At 35.7% G+C, this 14075-nt stretch overlaps 1 protein-coding gene and 1 pseudogene across 5 annotated transcripts in view; one reads left to right on the top strand and one right to left on the bottom strand.

Annotated features, from left to right (window-relative positions):
• Plekha1 (pleckstrin homology domain containing A1) overlaps window positions 1–14075 on the bottom strand; it is a 61938-nt gene that overhangs the window by 25512 nt on the left and 22351 nt on the right. For 4 of the 5 annotated variants that reach the window (XM_015498353.2, XM_048791350.1, XM_048791349.1 and 1 more), the window contains 2 exons: window positions 9810–9866; window positions 6409–6454 (listed from right to left, as the gene is read on the bottom strand). In XM_015498353.2, the coding sequence (XP_015353839.1) occupies window positions 6409–6454; window positions 9810–9866 (103 nt within the window). The remainder of the gene's footprint in view (window positions 1–6408; window positions 6455–9809; window positions 9867–14075) is intronic. The other variant, XM_048791351.1, reaches the window with a different exon arrangement.
• Window positions 8008–8993, top strand: LOC107152837 (annotated as a pseudogene).

Below are 14075 nucleotides of genomic sequence, written 5' to 3'. Positions count from 1 at the left end.
CAGCAGGGAGGAAGAGCATGAGAAGAAGATTACCATTAAATAGGGAGGAGAGGTGCGTGGGAATGGGAGAGAGAAGGGGAATTGCACGGAAGATGGTAGGAGACCTTCATTGTTATGCAAAATTACATATAAGATGGTGTGGGGGGGGGAAGAAAAAAGAGAGAGAAACGTGTCACAGTAGATTGGGTAGAAAGAGGGGAGGGGGGGGGGGATAGGAAGGGCAGCACAATACAATAGACACTATATGGCCCTATGTATAAACATAGCTGTATAACCAATGTGATCCTGCAATCTGTACACGTGGAAAAATAAGATTAAGATTACGTACCCCATTTGAATCAAATGTATGATATGTCAAGATCATTGTAATGTTTTGAACAACTAATAAAAAAATTAAAAAAAAAAACCATCATATCTTTCTCCATATTTGAACTAGTATTTCTATGAGATTTCTTGACACAGACTTGCTGGTCACAGGGAATTCACTTAAATTTTTTAATAGGTATTAGTTATTGTCTTGTAAAAAGGCTGAATCCATTTATACTTACTTATTCCTTTCACTTATTCCTCCTCACCAGAACTGGTCATTAGTACCTGTGCTAGTTACAGACCTACTGTTTTCAGCCTCAGGGCTATGTAACATTAGGGCTGAAGTCTGCACAAAGTACTTCCTAGGCTTCCTTACAAACTAGGGTCATGTTCTGCCCATGGGAGGTACTAGTAGAAGCCTGAAAGGTGTAGGGAGGAGGATGAGAGTGGATACTCTTGACTACTCTGCTCCTGACCTCCCACCAACAGCAGCATACAACTAGCTACTGTTCCAGGACCTTCTGGTGCTCCCTACACCATCCTGGCAGGGTGCCCTCAGGCACCTCAGGAGCCCTGGCAGCTCCCTAGTGGTTGCTTCTCCAAATCCTAGATGATAGTCTACCTTTTCATTTTTGTCTCTCTGGTTCTGGGGTAGACTGCTTCACACATTTTCTAATTTGTGGGTGACTTCAACATTCCCTTTATGTTCTTTCAACATTTAAGTAACCAATTACCTATAATAATTTAAATCCCCTGAGACTTATGTTTTCTTGACTGGACTTTGATAGAGAAATCTTTGAAACCTAATCAGTGGATAATTATACCTTGTTTATATTTGAATTTCTTTAATTATTGTGACAAATTACTTTGGCACATTTATTAGTCATCTGTACTTGTTCCATGAGCTTTACTCATATTTCTCCTGAGTTGTTTGTTTATCATCCACCCTTTCTGTTTCATGAAGTACTTCCCCTAGTCTGTCATTTTGACTTTTCACTTTGTTCATGGTATTTTTTGATCAAACAGAAATATTCTACCAATTTTTTCCTTTAATGCCTCTACATTTCATGTATTTAGAGAACTTCCCTTACTTAGAATTAGAAAAATAAAGACTGGGATCCAAATTAGAATAAGATATACTCCAAGTTTGCATAAATGTCAAAATAGTCTCTAGTGTCATGTATAACTAAAAAGAACAAATTAAAATTAAAATTAAAAAAAAAAAGATTAGAAAAATAAAGACCTTCATTTTTCAAGCCCTTAGGAGTTTTCTTTACATTTAAATTTTTCATATATTTGGAGCCTCTAATGCAATTTACATATACATAGGGACTGGGGCTATTTATAAAGCAAAGCACATCTGCATATATAGCTGGCTACAAAGATAGTTTCTGAATTAAAGCTATTTATTATATAAAATGTGGATTTATATTTAAAAATATAAATATTATTACAGAAGCTAAAGCATGTGAATAGCTACACTGTTGCAATGTGTTACACTGCATGTGAATAGCTACACTGTTGTTAAAATATAAAAATAACTTTCAAAAGTCTGCACCAAAACTTGAAATGATGTACTAGCATCCAGCTGAATAAGACTAAGGAAGAAATGAAAACCCTCAAGGGAAAAAAAGTTACCAACACACAAGATTTTGAAATTGGGACTGGAACCAAACCAGAGCTTCCTTGATTAAGGTGAGGGTCTCATGAAGTGCCACTGAACAACTAGTCTGGAAACTAAATATTAACACACTGTAAATTGTTCCTTTATATTCTTCTAAAGACTGGAGAAATGATAAATACCATAAAGAAAATTTTAAGATAAACTAGTGAGTTACATGTTTAGCAAGAACATCATATATGTCAATATACAACTTGAGTTTTTTAACTCTCAGCTGTCAATACAGTATGCTTTCAGACTCTTTCACAGCTTGGGCTGAGACTCAGCCCTCACAATGGTTTCTCCCAGCTCAGTGTTGTTTGGGCATCCACTCAGAATGCTGAGAGTTTGAAAATCTCAACAGTAATTAATATACTACACCTGGTACAATGTCAGTGTTTAATACACACATTTCTGAATGAATAACATTTCTAGAAAAACCTCTTCTAAGAGAAGGAAGGGAGGCTGCTAAATCTCTTAAAAGACTTCTGGCACACCTTGAAGTCTGAATAAAAACTCACATACTTTTATTATATCACAGCAAGAGAGGCACAGTGATCTGCTGTAGAAAAAATAAATAAATCAGAGCCTGGAAATCAGTCAGACCTGACTGGCTGATGCTCTTACAAGCAGAATCATCCCATAAACATCATTTGACTGCTAAGCCCTATTTTCTACATCTGTGAAACAGAAATGCCAACTACCCCTTCCTTGAGAGGTAGAGATGATACATGCAAAAACCTAGCATAGTGCCTGGGACAGAATATTATTCTCCATCATCATCCTCGGAGATTTCACGAACTATGGAAATATTGTGGAAAATATAAAGCAAATTACTGAAAAGCGGTATATTTGCAATATCAGAGGCAAGAGGAAACAGGGAAAGAGACTCTGAATTTAAAAAAAAAAAAAAACTAGGACATCTCTATGTTGTCATCTTTTTAAGCTCAATGAACAATGAATGTGCCCAAGGCTTGAGTGCTTCCTGCCTTTTCCCTGGACAACTTTATTCCAAATCTTTACCATCCAAATAAATGAAATAAAAACTAAAGCATAAACATTAGCTTAACTGCAAACACAAATCATCTCACAACCCAGCACTGACTATGGCTCAACTGTGGTTACATATTAAGTGATGATAAAACACGTTATCTCATTCTTTGTCAGGTTCCCCTAATCTATTCTTTTTCTGCCCTCTCCTCTCTTAGATGCTGGACTTCCTTGAGAGTGTGTCTAATTTTCTTAATTCTCTCCTCTTACCTCTTTACCTTTGTCCTACCTTTAGATTTTTTTTTTATTTTTCACGTGAGTTTGGCATTGTCTCATGTCTCTTTTCCTATTTGATAATTCTCCTTAAATATTAAGTAATTCTGGGCTATCTATTCATGTTTTAAAAAGAGGTGTTAAAAAGACTGACTAGAACCCAACTACTATGTATAACTATAAAGGTATCTAAAAAAAAAAATAATAATAATATGGGAAGAATTTTTTTGGGAAAAAAAAACCCGTGTGAACTCTCTTGGATTATGGGGCTGCTGACTCTTCTAAGAAAATTTCCAGGTCTAGAGTCAGGGTAGGGAAGGACCCAAAATGGTTAGCTCTTCATTGGCCTCTTCCTCTAAGCTGCCTAGGTACCTGTTATTCCTCCATCTTCCTTCTATCTTTATACAGTGAGGTTCACACATGTCTATTAGAGGTTTGAGTGTTTCTTGTCCTCACTGTTCTGGAGCAATTTGTGAGATTAGGTTGCAACTTGAAATGGAAATTGTGGTTCATTTTAGAAGCCAGTGTCTGTCTCTCTCTCTCTCTTTCTCTCTCTCTGAAAGTAAGCATTTTATGACTCATTTCTCTACTGCAATAGAAGACTAATAATAAACTAACTATAGAGAGACCAGTAAGTGATTAATCTTAATCTTTGATTCCAAATAAATCATCTATTTTAAATATCCCAAAATTATGAATGTCAAATTTATTACTTTATACTATTCCTTCAAACTCTAAGTTTGAAATTTTACAAATAAAGATTTTGAAGTATATTCTTTAAATATTCTAAAATACAAAATTCTTACTTGACTTGCCCCCAATAGCCATCATTTGTAAGGCTCCTAGGCATGTTCTTATTTAATAACCAATAGTATAATTTGTAGTAAATACGTTATTTTTTTTTAGGGGGTTGACTGGGGATTAAACCATTAAGCCACATCCCCAGCCCTATTTGTATTTTATTTAGAAACATAGTCTCACTGATTTGCTTAGGGCCTCACCTTTTGCTGAAGCTGGTTTTGCACTTGCAATCCTCCTGCCTCAGCCTACTGAGCTGCTGGGATTACAGGCCTGCACCACCATGCAATAGCTTCTACTTTTCCAACTGCTGTATTCCATCCTGCTCCTATCATATTTTCTTATTGGATATATGATTACCATCAGATGCTATTCCTAATTTATGGCCTGCCAAAGAAAGTTGCCCTTTGCAAGTAAGAGAGAGCAAAGAATTGTAACATTAACTCTGCCTCCCAAAGTAACTTTTTTTACAACAATGTAAATAGTCTCTCTTTATGTCAGCTGGCCATTCCTAATTTCTGTCTCTCCCACTACCAGTGTCCACTAGGATATTCTCTGAGAGAATATTAATTCTCCCAGCTTCAACCATCTCCCTCTCCAGTTCTCCATTCATGGTTTGTTTGTTTGTTTTTTGGTGGTGCTTACCCCTAGACCTTCTCCATTCTTAATCTTCCAGTTTTAGCCAGTTATCAGTTATTGCCACCAGAAGTTTTCCACTTGAAAGTTCCCTCACCCCTTCAACCTCCTACCAAACATTTTGCCTTGTCGCATCAGCTCTCCTCAATTCCTTTTTTTCTTTTCTTTTTGGGGGTACTAGGAATTAAACTCAGGGGCACTCAACCACTAAGCCACATCCCCAGCCCTATTTTCAATTTTATTTAGAGACAGGGTCTCACTGAGTTGCTTAGCTTCTTGTCGTTGCTGAGGCTGGCTTTGCTTGTGATCCTCCTGTCTCAGCCTCCCAAGTTGCTGGGATTACAGTCGTGCTCCACAATGCCTGGCTCCCTCATTTTTTTTTTAGAGAGAGAATTTTTTTTAATATTTATTTTTTAGTTTTTGGCCAACACAACATCTTTGTTTGTATGTGGTGCTGAGGGTCGAACCCGGGCCACACGCATGCCAGGCGAGCGCGCTACCGCTTGAGCCACATCTCCAGCCCCCTCATTTCTTAACATAAACTTCCTTGCTATTTCTCTCTTCCCTTCAGCTCCCGTACATCCAGCATCCAAGTTTTGGGGACTTCAAATGTTTTTCCAACCTTCCTCTTTCTCCCATTGGTACCATGGTAATTCAGGCCCTTAAGTACAGCAATTTAAATGCGACTGAACCAATATGCATCAAGGCTCTCCCAAACCAAGCTACTTCACCTATGGGTTGCTTCCATATGCTCTTCACTTTCTCTCTTCCTTTTTTCCTTTTTTAAAAAAATCTTATTATTTAAAAAATTTTTTTTTTCTTTAGTTGTACATGGACACAGTGACTTTATTTTATTTATTTATGTGTGGTCACTTGTCAACCCACCCCATGCAGACTTATGCCTGCCTTTTTACTCCAGCCTCTCACGACTGCCCCCAGCTTCACCAAGTGCTCAGCCCCCACACACCATATTCTACCTGGCACACCTCTGCCCATGTGGTCCTCCTACCTTTCTCCCCAATGTAAAGGATGATCAGGAGTTTACTTGGCCTCAAACTCAGCACTTCATCCAGTGTGGTTCCCCTGACTCCTGAGGTCCCCTATGAAGGTGTGGAGTTCTTTCTTGGTTCTTCCTTTAATAGACTATACCCCCCTTTATGTATTTTGATAAATGTAATGATAATAACCTAACATTGTGTCTGCATGTGAGACAACCAGCCTCTGAGAGCCTTAGAGGCAGCAACTGCTCTTGTTCACCTCATCATCCCAATGTAAGCACAGTGTCTGCCACAAACAAGGTAGTCACTAAATATCTGCTCAACAAGGCAATCTAATAACCTCAACTACTCCTGCCTCCAAACTATAAATTTCTCCTAACTGACAAACTCAAGACCAAATCTTTTTCATTATTTACGTGTTTAATAATATGGAATAATACTAGGTATAAAATTAAAAATTACCTAAAATCTCACTGAAGGTGATTATTATAAACGTCAAGATAACATGGGTGCAGGGAGGAGGCTGTGACTAGGATAGGGCACAGAAAGAAGCTTTGGGTTTGGGGATTGGGACAAAGTTTTATTGACTTACCTGGATGGTGACTGTAAGGAAATTTGTCTTAAAATAACTCTTTAAGCCACAGGTTTACTCTCTGTGTTTTCTGTGACTGTTTTCTTTTACTCTGATGGAATTAATTATATCAATCTAATTTAAAGTAAGTAACATAAAATATGGCTACTTACCAAAACAGAACTCAGCCTTTGGCCTTAGCTTAGTTGCATCGCTAACCTAACAAGAAAGAGAGAGATGCGTTATTCAATTCTTCAACACTACTCTAACCAAACTCAAATATCATATAAACTCTCACATGTATACTTTCCCAACAATGATGAACACTTATCATATAAATCTGAAATTAAACTTCAAAGGCAACTGAAAAACAGCAGCAAATTAAGTATAGAATCTGAGTTTCACATGTAATGTTTAAAACAAATGGTACTTCCATGCTTTCTTTGAAAAACCTTGTTTTTTTCTTTGAAGGAAATATGAAGAAGTTGAAAGTAAAACAGTAGGCTTTGTCACACACATAAATATTTTTCATTTAACATCATCTTTAAAACTCCCTCAATGAATAATCTATAAGCTCTGAATTGTTCTCGAATGTCATGTTTCAAAATCAGCTGTGAACTCTAAGTGAAATGGGGGTGGGCAAGGGGAAGACTGTGTATTTGAAGTCCCCAAATCCAGAAGGCATTAATATGCTATGAGAAATTAACAAGGTACTTAATCCCCACTTTTACAGGAGAATAGAGGGTAATGGGGCCACTTACTTAAATGCAGCACAAGGTTTCTTTTAGAAAGTGAAGCAACTAGCTACACCTGGTTGCTGCTATCCCCAAATAATAAGCTCTCAGAATCCCATGCATGACTATCACTATGCTGTTGCCGAGAGGAAGAACTCATAATTGTGGCATCTATTTTGTACCTTCAAAAGGAATTCTGATCCCAACTACAAATTCACAGCTGTGTCACACTGAACTTTGTTCCGGGAATAAATTCTGGGTAAATAAGTTGAAATGTCTAAACTAAAGTACAAACTGTAAATCTCAAACTTCAGTAAGCTGTAGGACAGACAGAAAATCAGAACTGCACAGAGAAGAGGTTGTTGTTACTGTTGTTGTTGTTGTTGTTATTAATATTATTATTTTAGTACCAGGGATTGAACTCAGGGGCACTCAACCACTGAGCCACATCCCTCTATTTTGTATGTTATTTAGAAACAGGGTCTCATTGAGTTGCTTAGCACCTCACTTTTGCTGAGGCTGGCTTTGAACTTGTGATCCTTCTGCCTCAGCCTCTTTGTTGTCTGAAGGCTAATAAATATGTTTTGTCGGGGCTGGAGTTATGGCTCAGTGGTAGAGCACTTGTCTGGCATGTGTGAGGCCCTGGGTCTGATCCTCAGCACCGCATATAAATGAATAAATAAATAGAATAAAAGATCCATTTACAATTAAAAAATATTTTTTAAGAAAAATGTTTTTTCAATAAGAATGAATAGCTTTATTGTAATACTGATGAAGTCTTTTATTTAAAAAAGTATCTGTCTTCTGAACAGAGGCCCATCTATAATCAATATTCTATTGAAATGATCCATCTTTGCCAATAATCACAGTATGTGTATCAGTGTACATTATTTAACAGCACTGTGTGATACCTTTCGCATCTCATACTTTACCAACAAACTTCTTATGGCTTTTGTGTAAAACAAAACAATCACACGACTAGTACCTTCATGTCTCTTTCTAAAACACTAATTAAAGAAAAGGAAAACAGCTATCTGATCAATATAAAATCTCTATTTTTGAAAATAATAGAAAAATAGTACTATAAGCACCAGAAAAACAAATAAAAAACAGAAACTAATAGAAACAAAGTAAAAAGAAGGAATAAAAATCATCCTTTCAACGTGTAGATAGTCCACATTTTCCTCAAAATAAAACATAAACATAATGTCAAAAACAAAGGAGCTGGGGCCCCTACAGTCTCTGGTCGGAGTCACAGGGACACTAAGCCTGCTACCTGGACATTTGCTGACCATGGTCTCCTGGTGGTACTTTTTGCTGCCGCCAAAGCGGCCCTGTCTCAGGAATGCAACCTTCCTAGGACCGGGATATTGCAGGCAATGAGGATCTTTCATACCGGGCAGTCACATCTTGCCCCTCTACCACCTCTTCCTGGATATGGAGGAAAAGTTCATGTTGGGCTGATCCCTGAGGAATTCTTCCAGTTTCTTTATCCTAAAACTGGAGTAACAGGATCCATGCTTGGAACTGGGCTTATCTTCTATTTTATATCCAGAGAAATAGATGTGATTATTACCCCAGAGACCTTCTCTCCCATATCAATAGTGGGGTTACTCGTCTATGTAATTAAAAAATATGGTGCCTCTACTGGAGAATTTATTGATAATGAATAAAAAATTGCCCAACTAGAAGAGTTGAAGAAGGCTTCCATCAAACATATCCAGGAGAATTTTCCAATTGAGTTGGAGAAGTCAAAGCAGGCACTGGTTCAGAAGCACCACTATCTTTTTGATGTCCAGGGGAATAACATTGCTATGGCCTTGGAGGGAGGTAAAGAATTGCCTGGATTATCATATCTCTGTGCAGAATATGATGCATCGAAAGGAACAGGAACACATGATAAACTGGGTGGAGAAGCTTGTGTACAAGAGCATCTCTGCACAGCAGGAAAATGAAGCGACTGCCAAGTGCATTACAGATCTCCAGCTGCTTGAAAGAAGGCTCAAGCAAAGCCGGTTATGTAAATGTATCTGTCCCAGTTGAGACAGCTATACACAACTGACTGGGTAAATGAAAACTATTCTACGTGACAAAATCTTTCTCTACTGCTATCTACTGAAATTACAGTTTATTTTTTCTAAAAAAGAAAAGTTCAAGTTTCTTTTAGTGAGACAGCTAAATCTGTTGGCCAAATATTTCTCATCATTATTCTGCATTTTGAGTTGTTCTTTGATTGCTTTTTAAAAAGTGGTTTGCTTTTATTAAAACATATTGCCTGGTGAAAGATTACCAAGTTACAATTTAAATTTAAAATTAATCCATTATCTTGCAATAAAGTAATGATTAAAACAAAATTAAAAAGAACAAAGGAGCTAGATACGGTGGCTATTGAGGCAGGAAGATCTCAAGTTCCAGGCCAGATTCAGCAACGTAGCGAGGCCCTGCCTCAAAATAAAAATTTAAAAAGGCTCTGGATATGGTAGAGCACCTCTGAGCTCCCTAGCACTACAAGAAAACAAAATAGCAACAAAAAACAACCACACATTTAGAAAACTCTTCTCCAGATCTTCTCAAAATAGTTAACTGATTTTTCTCATTCTGATGTTCAAGCATCTGACCACAAACATTAGTATTAACTTTTGTAATTCATCACATCCTGAAGATTGAATTTATTTTCTTCCCAATTTTGTCAATTTAAGGATCTTCCTACCTGTAGTAATCAGGTACTGTTTTCAGCGTGATATACCCTTTAAATGAATAGAAACTGCTGCTTTTGTTCACACTTGCACTAGGAGGAATTTTAGTTCACATATGAAAGTAAAACAAAGTATAAAGATTACCTTTGAAATATAGGTAAGTTTAATGGCTCCGACACGTGATGATCCAGAAGGAAGGTTCTAGAAACAAATTATTAATATATAATTAATAGCCAACATTATACATTTACTTATAATATAATGTTTCATATATTCTAAAGCTAAGAAATTAGAGTTGTTAAGGTCACATTTTAGAAATCAGCTTTTCTCTGGTATGTATCACAAGGTTTGATACTAAGATAGAAACTTGGATAACAAAGTGGCAACTCCTCTGTTCCATTTGTATGCAGTCTATAACTGAAAGTCTGTTTTTATCATTGTAGTCAAACTAATGTTCTTTTTCATAAGCTTAAAAAGCCACAACAAAGGATAAGACATTGAAAACATAAACAAATAAAACTGTAAGAAATTTTAGAAAACTATACATATTACTGTTTTATTAAAACTTCTTTATCAAATGTATATCCTGAAAAAAAAATGCTGGATTTTTCTCTCATTTAAATGGCTTAGTGTTTGTCATACCACATTTAATCTATATGGATGACTTTTTTTCAAAATATTGATTCTCCCTAAATCATATGTAGGGAATGTTGAGACAAATGAGGATAAATGAATTTATAGTGTTGAAACCAATGAAGAAGGCTGGTGAGCAGATAATCAAAATTATGCTTTAATCAATGCACCGTGAAATATAATAACTAGGTAGTTTATAAAAGAGGAAGATGGAGGTAGCAAAACTAAAAAAAACGAACCTGGGAAAAAGTAATGAAGAATATAAATGAAAAGAATGATATAAGATTTTAAAAGTAAAACTAAATCTTGACTTTGAAAACCATCTCTGCTAAAAATGAAACAGGATCAACTTTTCTCCTGACTTTATAATAACGCACATTAAGAAAAAAATCTAAAGGGGCTGGGTTTTGGCTCAGTGGTAGAGTGCTCACCTCACATGTGCGAGGCCCTGGGTTCAATCCTCAGCACCACGTAAAAATAAATAAATACAATAAAATAAAGGTATTGTGTCCAACTACAACTAAAAAATAATTAAAAAACAAATCTACAGCTTATTCCAATGAATAGTTAGGAAGTACCTTCATCAGATAAGCTTATTGGAAGCTTAGACATTTCAGTGTTAAGGTTCCCAAACTTGAGCTGGTTATTGTTGATAGGGACAGTCTTTTCAAAATATTTACTCTTATGTAGAGTAAAACTGCATTATGTTCTGCTTTGAACTGTATATGATGTCCAAACTTTCAAATATAAATCAATAAATATGTATATAAAACAAAATTATAGTTTTTAATGTTAAGTTTTTAAAAGTTTAGTCATAGTGTAATATTTTATACTTAGGTTGTTTTTTTAAAAAAAATTTTGGATAAGGAAATGTATGTCTTCAAGAATCACTCATATTAAAGTGAATTTTTTTAAACAGTTACCCTTTAATTCAAAATAACTTTTTTTGTTTTAAATCTTCCATAAGTCTATTGTTTTAACTCACTGGACAGAGCTCTAAGCCTTTGGGTAAGAAAGTGAGAAATCAAAGTATGAAACGTAGGATCACGGAATAAACAGTAGCACAGTAGAGGGAAATATCAGTGGAATATTTAAAAATACATCTATGGACTAGAAGGACTGTTGTAAAGTTCAAATAGAAAAAAAAAAACAGGTTTCAAAATGTATTACTTGACAATGAAAAAGAAATAATAAACTAATAAGACATCTAAGATACAAAGGGAAACAAGCCATTTGTTAGTTACGAGCTCCTAAACTCATTTTGCCAAATACTTTTTAAGGTTTCTTCAAATTCACTTCCTAGCAGTTACTTAATTATTTAATTCTCCACTATTATCAACATCTACAACAGAACACAGAAAGCCCCCAACTGATACTAGTAATACATTAGCATTGATTTGTTTAAACCAATGATTAGTGGAAGCACTTAAGAGAGGAATTGGCTCTCTAAAGACAGTTGCAAACAGATTTTCTTTACCAGAGTTATTACAATCAGTATAACCACGTCTCGCACTTCCACAAAAACAATAAGACTGAATCATTTGAAATTGATATTTTTCAGTAATTCAAAATGACTAAAAACTGGAATTTAATATGATTTAACTAATGTAATAATCTTAACAAGATGTTTTGCTAAAGTTTCCATAAAAAAATTATGTCTTTTTTTTAAATTAGTTACACATGACAGTACAATGATCTTGACATATCATACATTTGAATCAGATGGGGTATAATTTCTCATTTTTCTGAGTGTACAGGTTGCAGAATCACATTGGTCATGCAAAAAATTATGTCTTAATCATTACATTTAGGTGACACAAAATGTTATTAATAGCAGGTCAAGATTTTAAGGATTCTCATAAGCTGGAAAGAAGACAAAAAATTAATAAGAATTAAAAAAAATTAAATTCTGCAAATAGCCAAAAAAATCACTGAACTAATTACAAGAGAGACAAAAAAGTTGACGTGAGAGCCTGGATATGTAGCACAGAGGTAGAACCTGTGGTTAGCATGCACAAGGCCCTGGGTTCAGTCCCCAGTAACACCCTCACTCCCCAAAATTCATGTGACAAAGACCCTGCTGAAACCCTCAATAGATACCCCCCACTGCCAAAGAGATAAACTGTTGTCCAAATGTGCCATGGGTCCTCTTGCCTTGACTGCTTTGTCCACAGCACTCTGAGACCTGGAATAAACTACTTGTTATCACCTCTTGACCAAAATCATATCCAACATTCTAGGTTAATTTTGATGTTACCACATATAAGTTGCACAGACCTTGCAAAGAGAGAGGTCTATCAGGGAGAGAACACAGGCTAAACTATGTGATGGCTCTGGAGAAGAACCAGGAGCTGGAATCTGGCAAGCAGCAATTATAGGGAGTCAAGGAGTTCTCAGTTTCTACCTGGGGAAAAGAAGTTTATGAGGGGACCATGCCCCAAATAAAGAACTGCGGTCCTAAAAGGGAGGAATCTGATCTATACTTTTTTTAAAAAAAAAAGCAAAGATGAACTTTTGATTTTTGCTGACCTATTGTTCCTCCCACTGATTCTAGCCAAGTAAATAAAGGTAATAAGTTGTGATTACACATCAGGTGGCTAACTCCAAAGAAAGGTGGTTACACCCAGAGGTAAGGCAATAAAACAGGGTGTCAATAAGCTCTGCAAAGATAGTAGTAGCAAACAGTTCCCAGCAAAATATGTCTAATACAAAGTCACTACTCAAAAAATATCAAGTGAATTAAAAGTGAAAGGCTGCCTATAAATAAAGACTTAAAACTTAGATAACAGAAAACTGGAGGGCAAAAGTGAGATTAATGGTTAGATGATGCAAAGAACTAGATTTTGACTCACAGAAAAAACTAATAAACACTGTCTCAAATATAATTACTTTTTAGTAATGTGTGTTTCAAATATCTAAAACCCACTGGGCAAGACATTTGCTAGGGATTCACCCCTGCTTTGCATATATTTTCTTGTAGCATACATTTCTGTTTTTAACTTTTATATCAAGTTTTATTTGAAATAGAGTCCCACAAATAAATTTTAAAATTACAGATGATTTCTATTTTTAAGTCTCTCACATAATTTGAAACTGGGATCCTAATTTTTAATTTGTGATCTTTATCCCAATGACTTGCAAAGCAACAATAAAATTTAAATATATTTCAGTTCACATATGGCATTACAATGACTGACAGTCAAGTCTTACACTATAAAAGAACTATATATGATTTTGGTTTTTTTTAGTGCTGAGTAATATTCCATTGTGTATAAATGCCACATTTTTTTTATCCATTCATCTATTGAAGGGCATCCAGGTTGGTTCCACAGTTTGTGAATTGTGCTGCTATGAATATTGATGTAGCTGTATCTCTATAGTATGCTCTTTTTAGGTCTTTTGGATATAGTCCGAGAAGGGGAATAGCTGGGTCAAATGGTGGTTCATTCCCAGCTTTCCAAGGAATCTTCATTCTGCTTTCCAAATTGGCTGAACCAATTTGCAGTCCCACCAGCAATGTACAAGTGTACCTATTTCCCCACATCCTCGCCAGCACTTGTATTGTTTGACTTCATAATGGCTGCCATTCTTACTGGAGTGAGATGATACCTTAGAGTGGTTTTAATTTGCATTTCTCTGATTGCTAGAGATGGTGAGCATTTTTTCGTGTAATTGTTGATTGATTGTATATCCTCCATACCCTATTTGAATCAAATGTATGATATGTCATGATCATTGTATTGTCTTGAGCAACTAAAAAAAAAAAAAAAAAAAAAC

Source organism: Marmota marmota, unplaced genomic scaffold (genome assembly GCF_001458135.2).
Source record: "Marmota marmota marmota unplaced genomic scaffold, marMar, whole genome shotgun sequence".
Taxonomy (NCBI): domain Eukaryota; kingdom Metazoa; phylum Chordata; class Mammalia; order Rodentia; family Sciuridae; genus Marmota; species Marmota marmota.
Note: the sequence above shows the minus strand (reverse complement) of the source record. Positions and strands in the feature narration are given on the sequence as shown.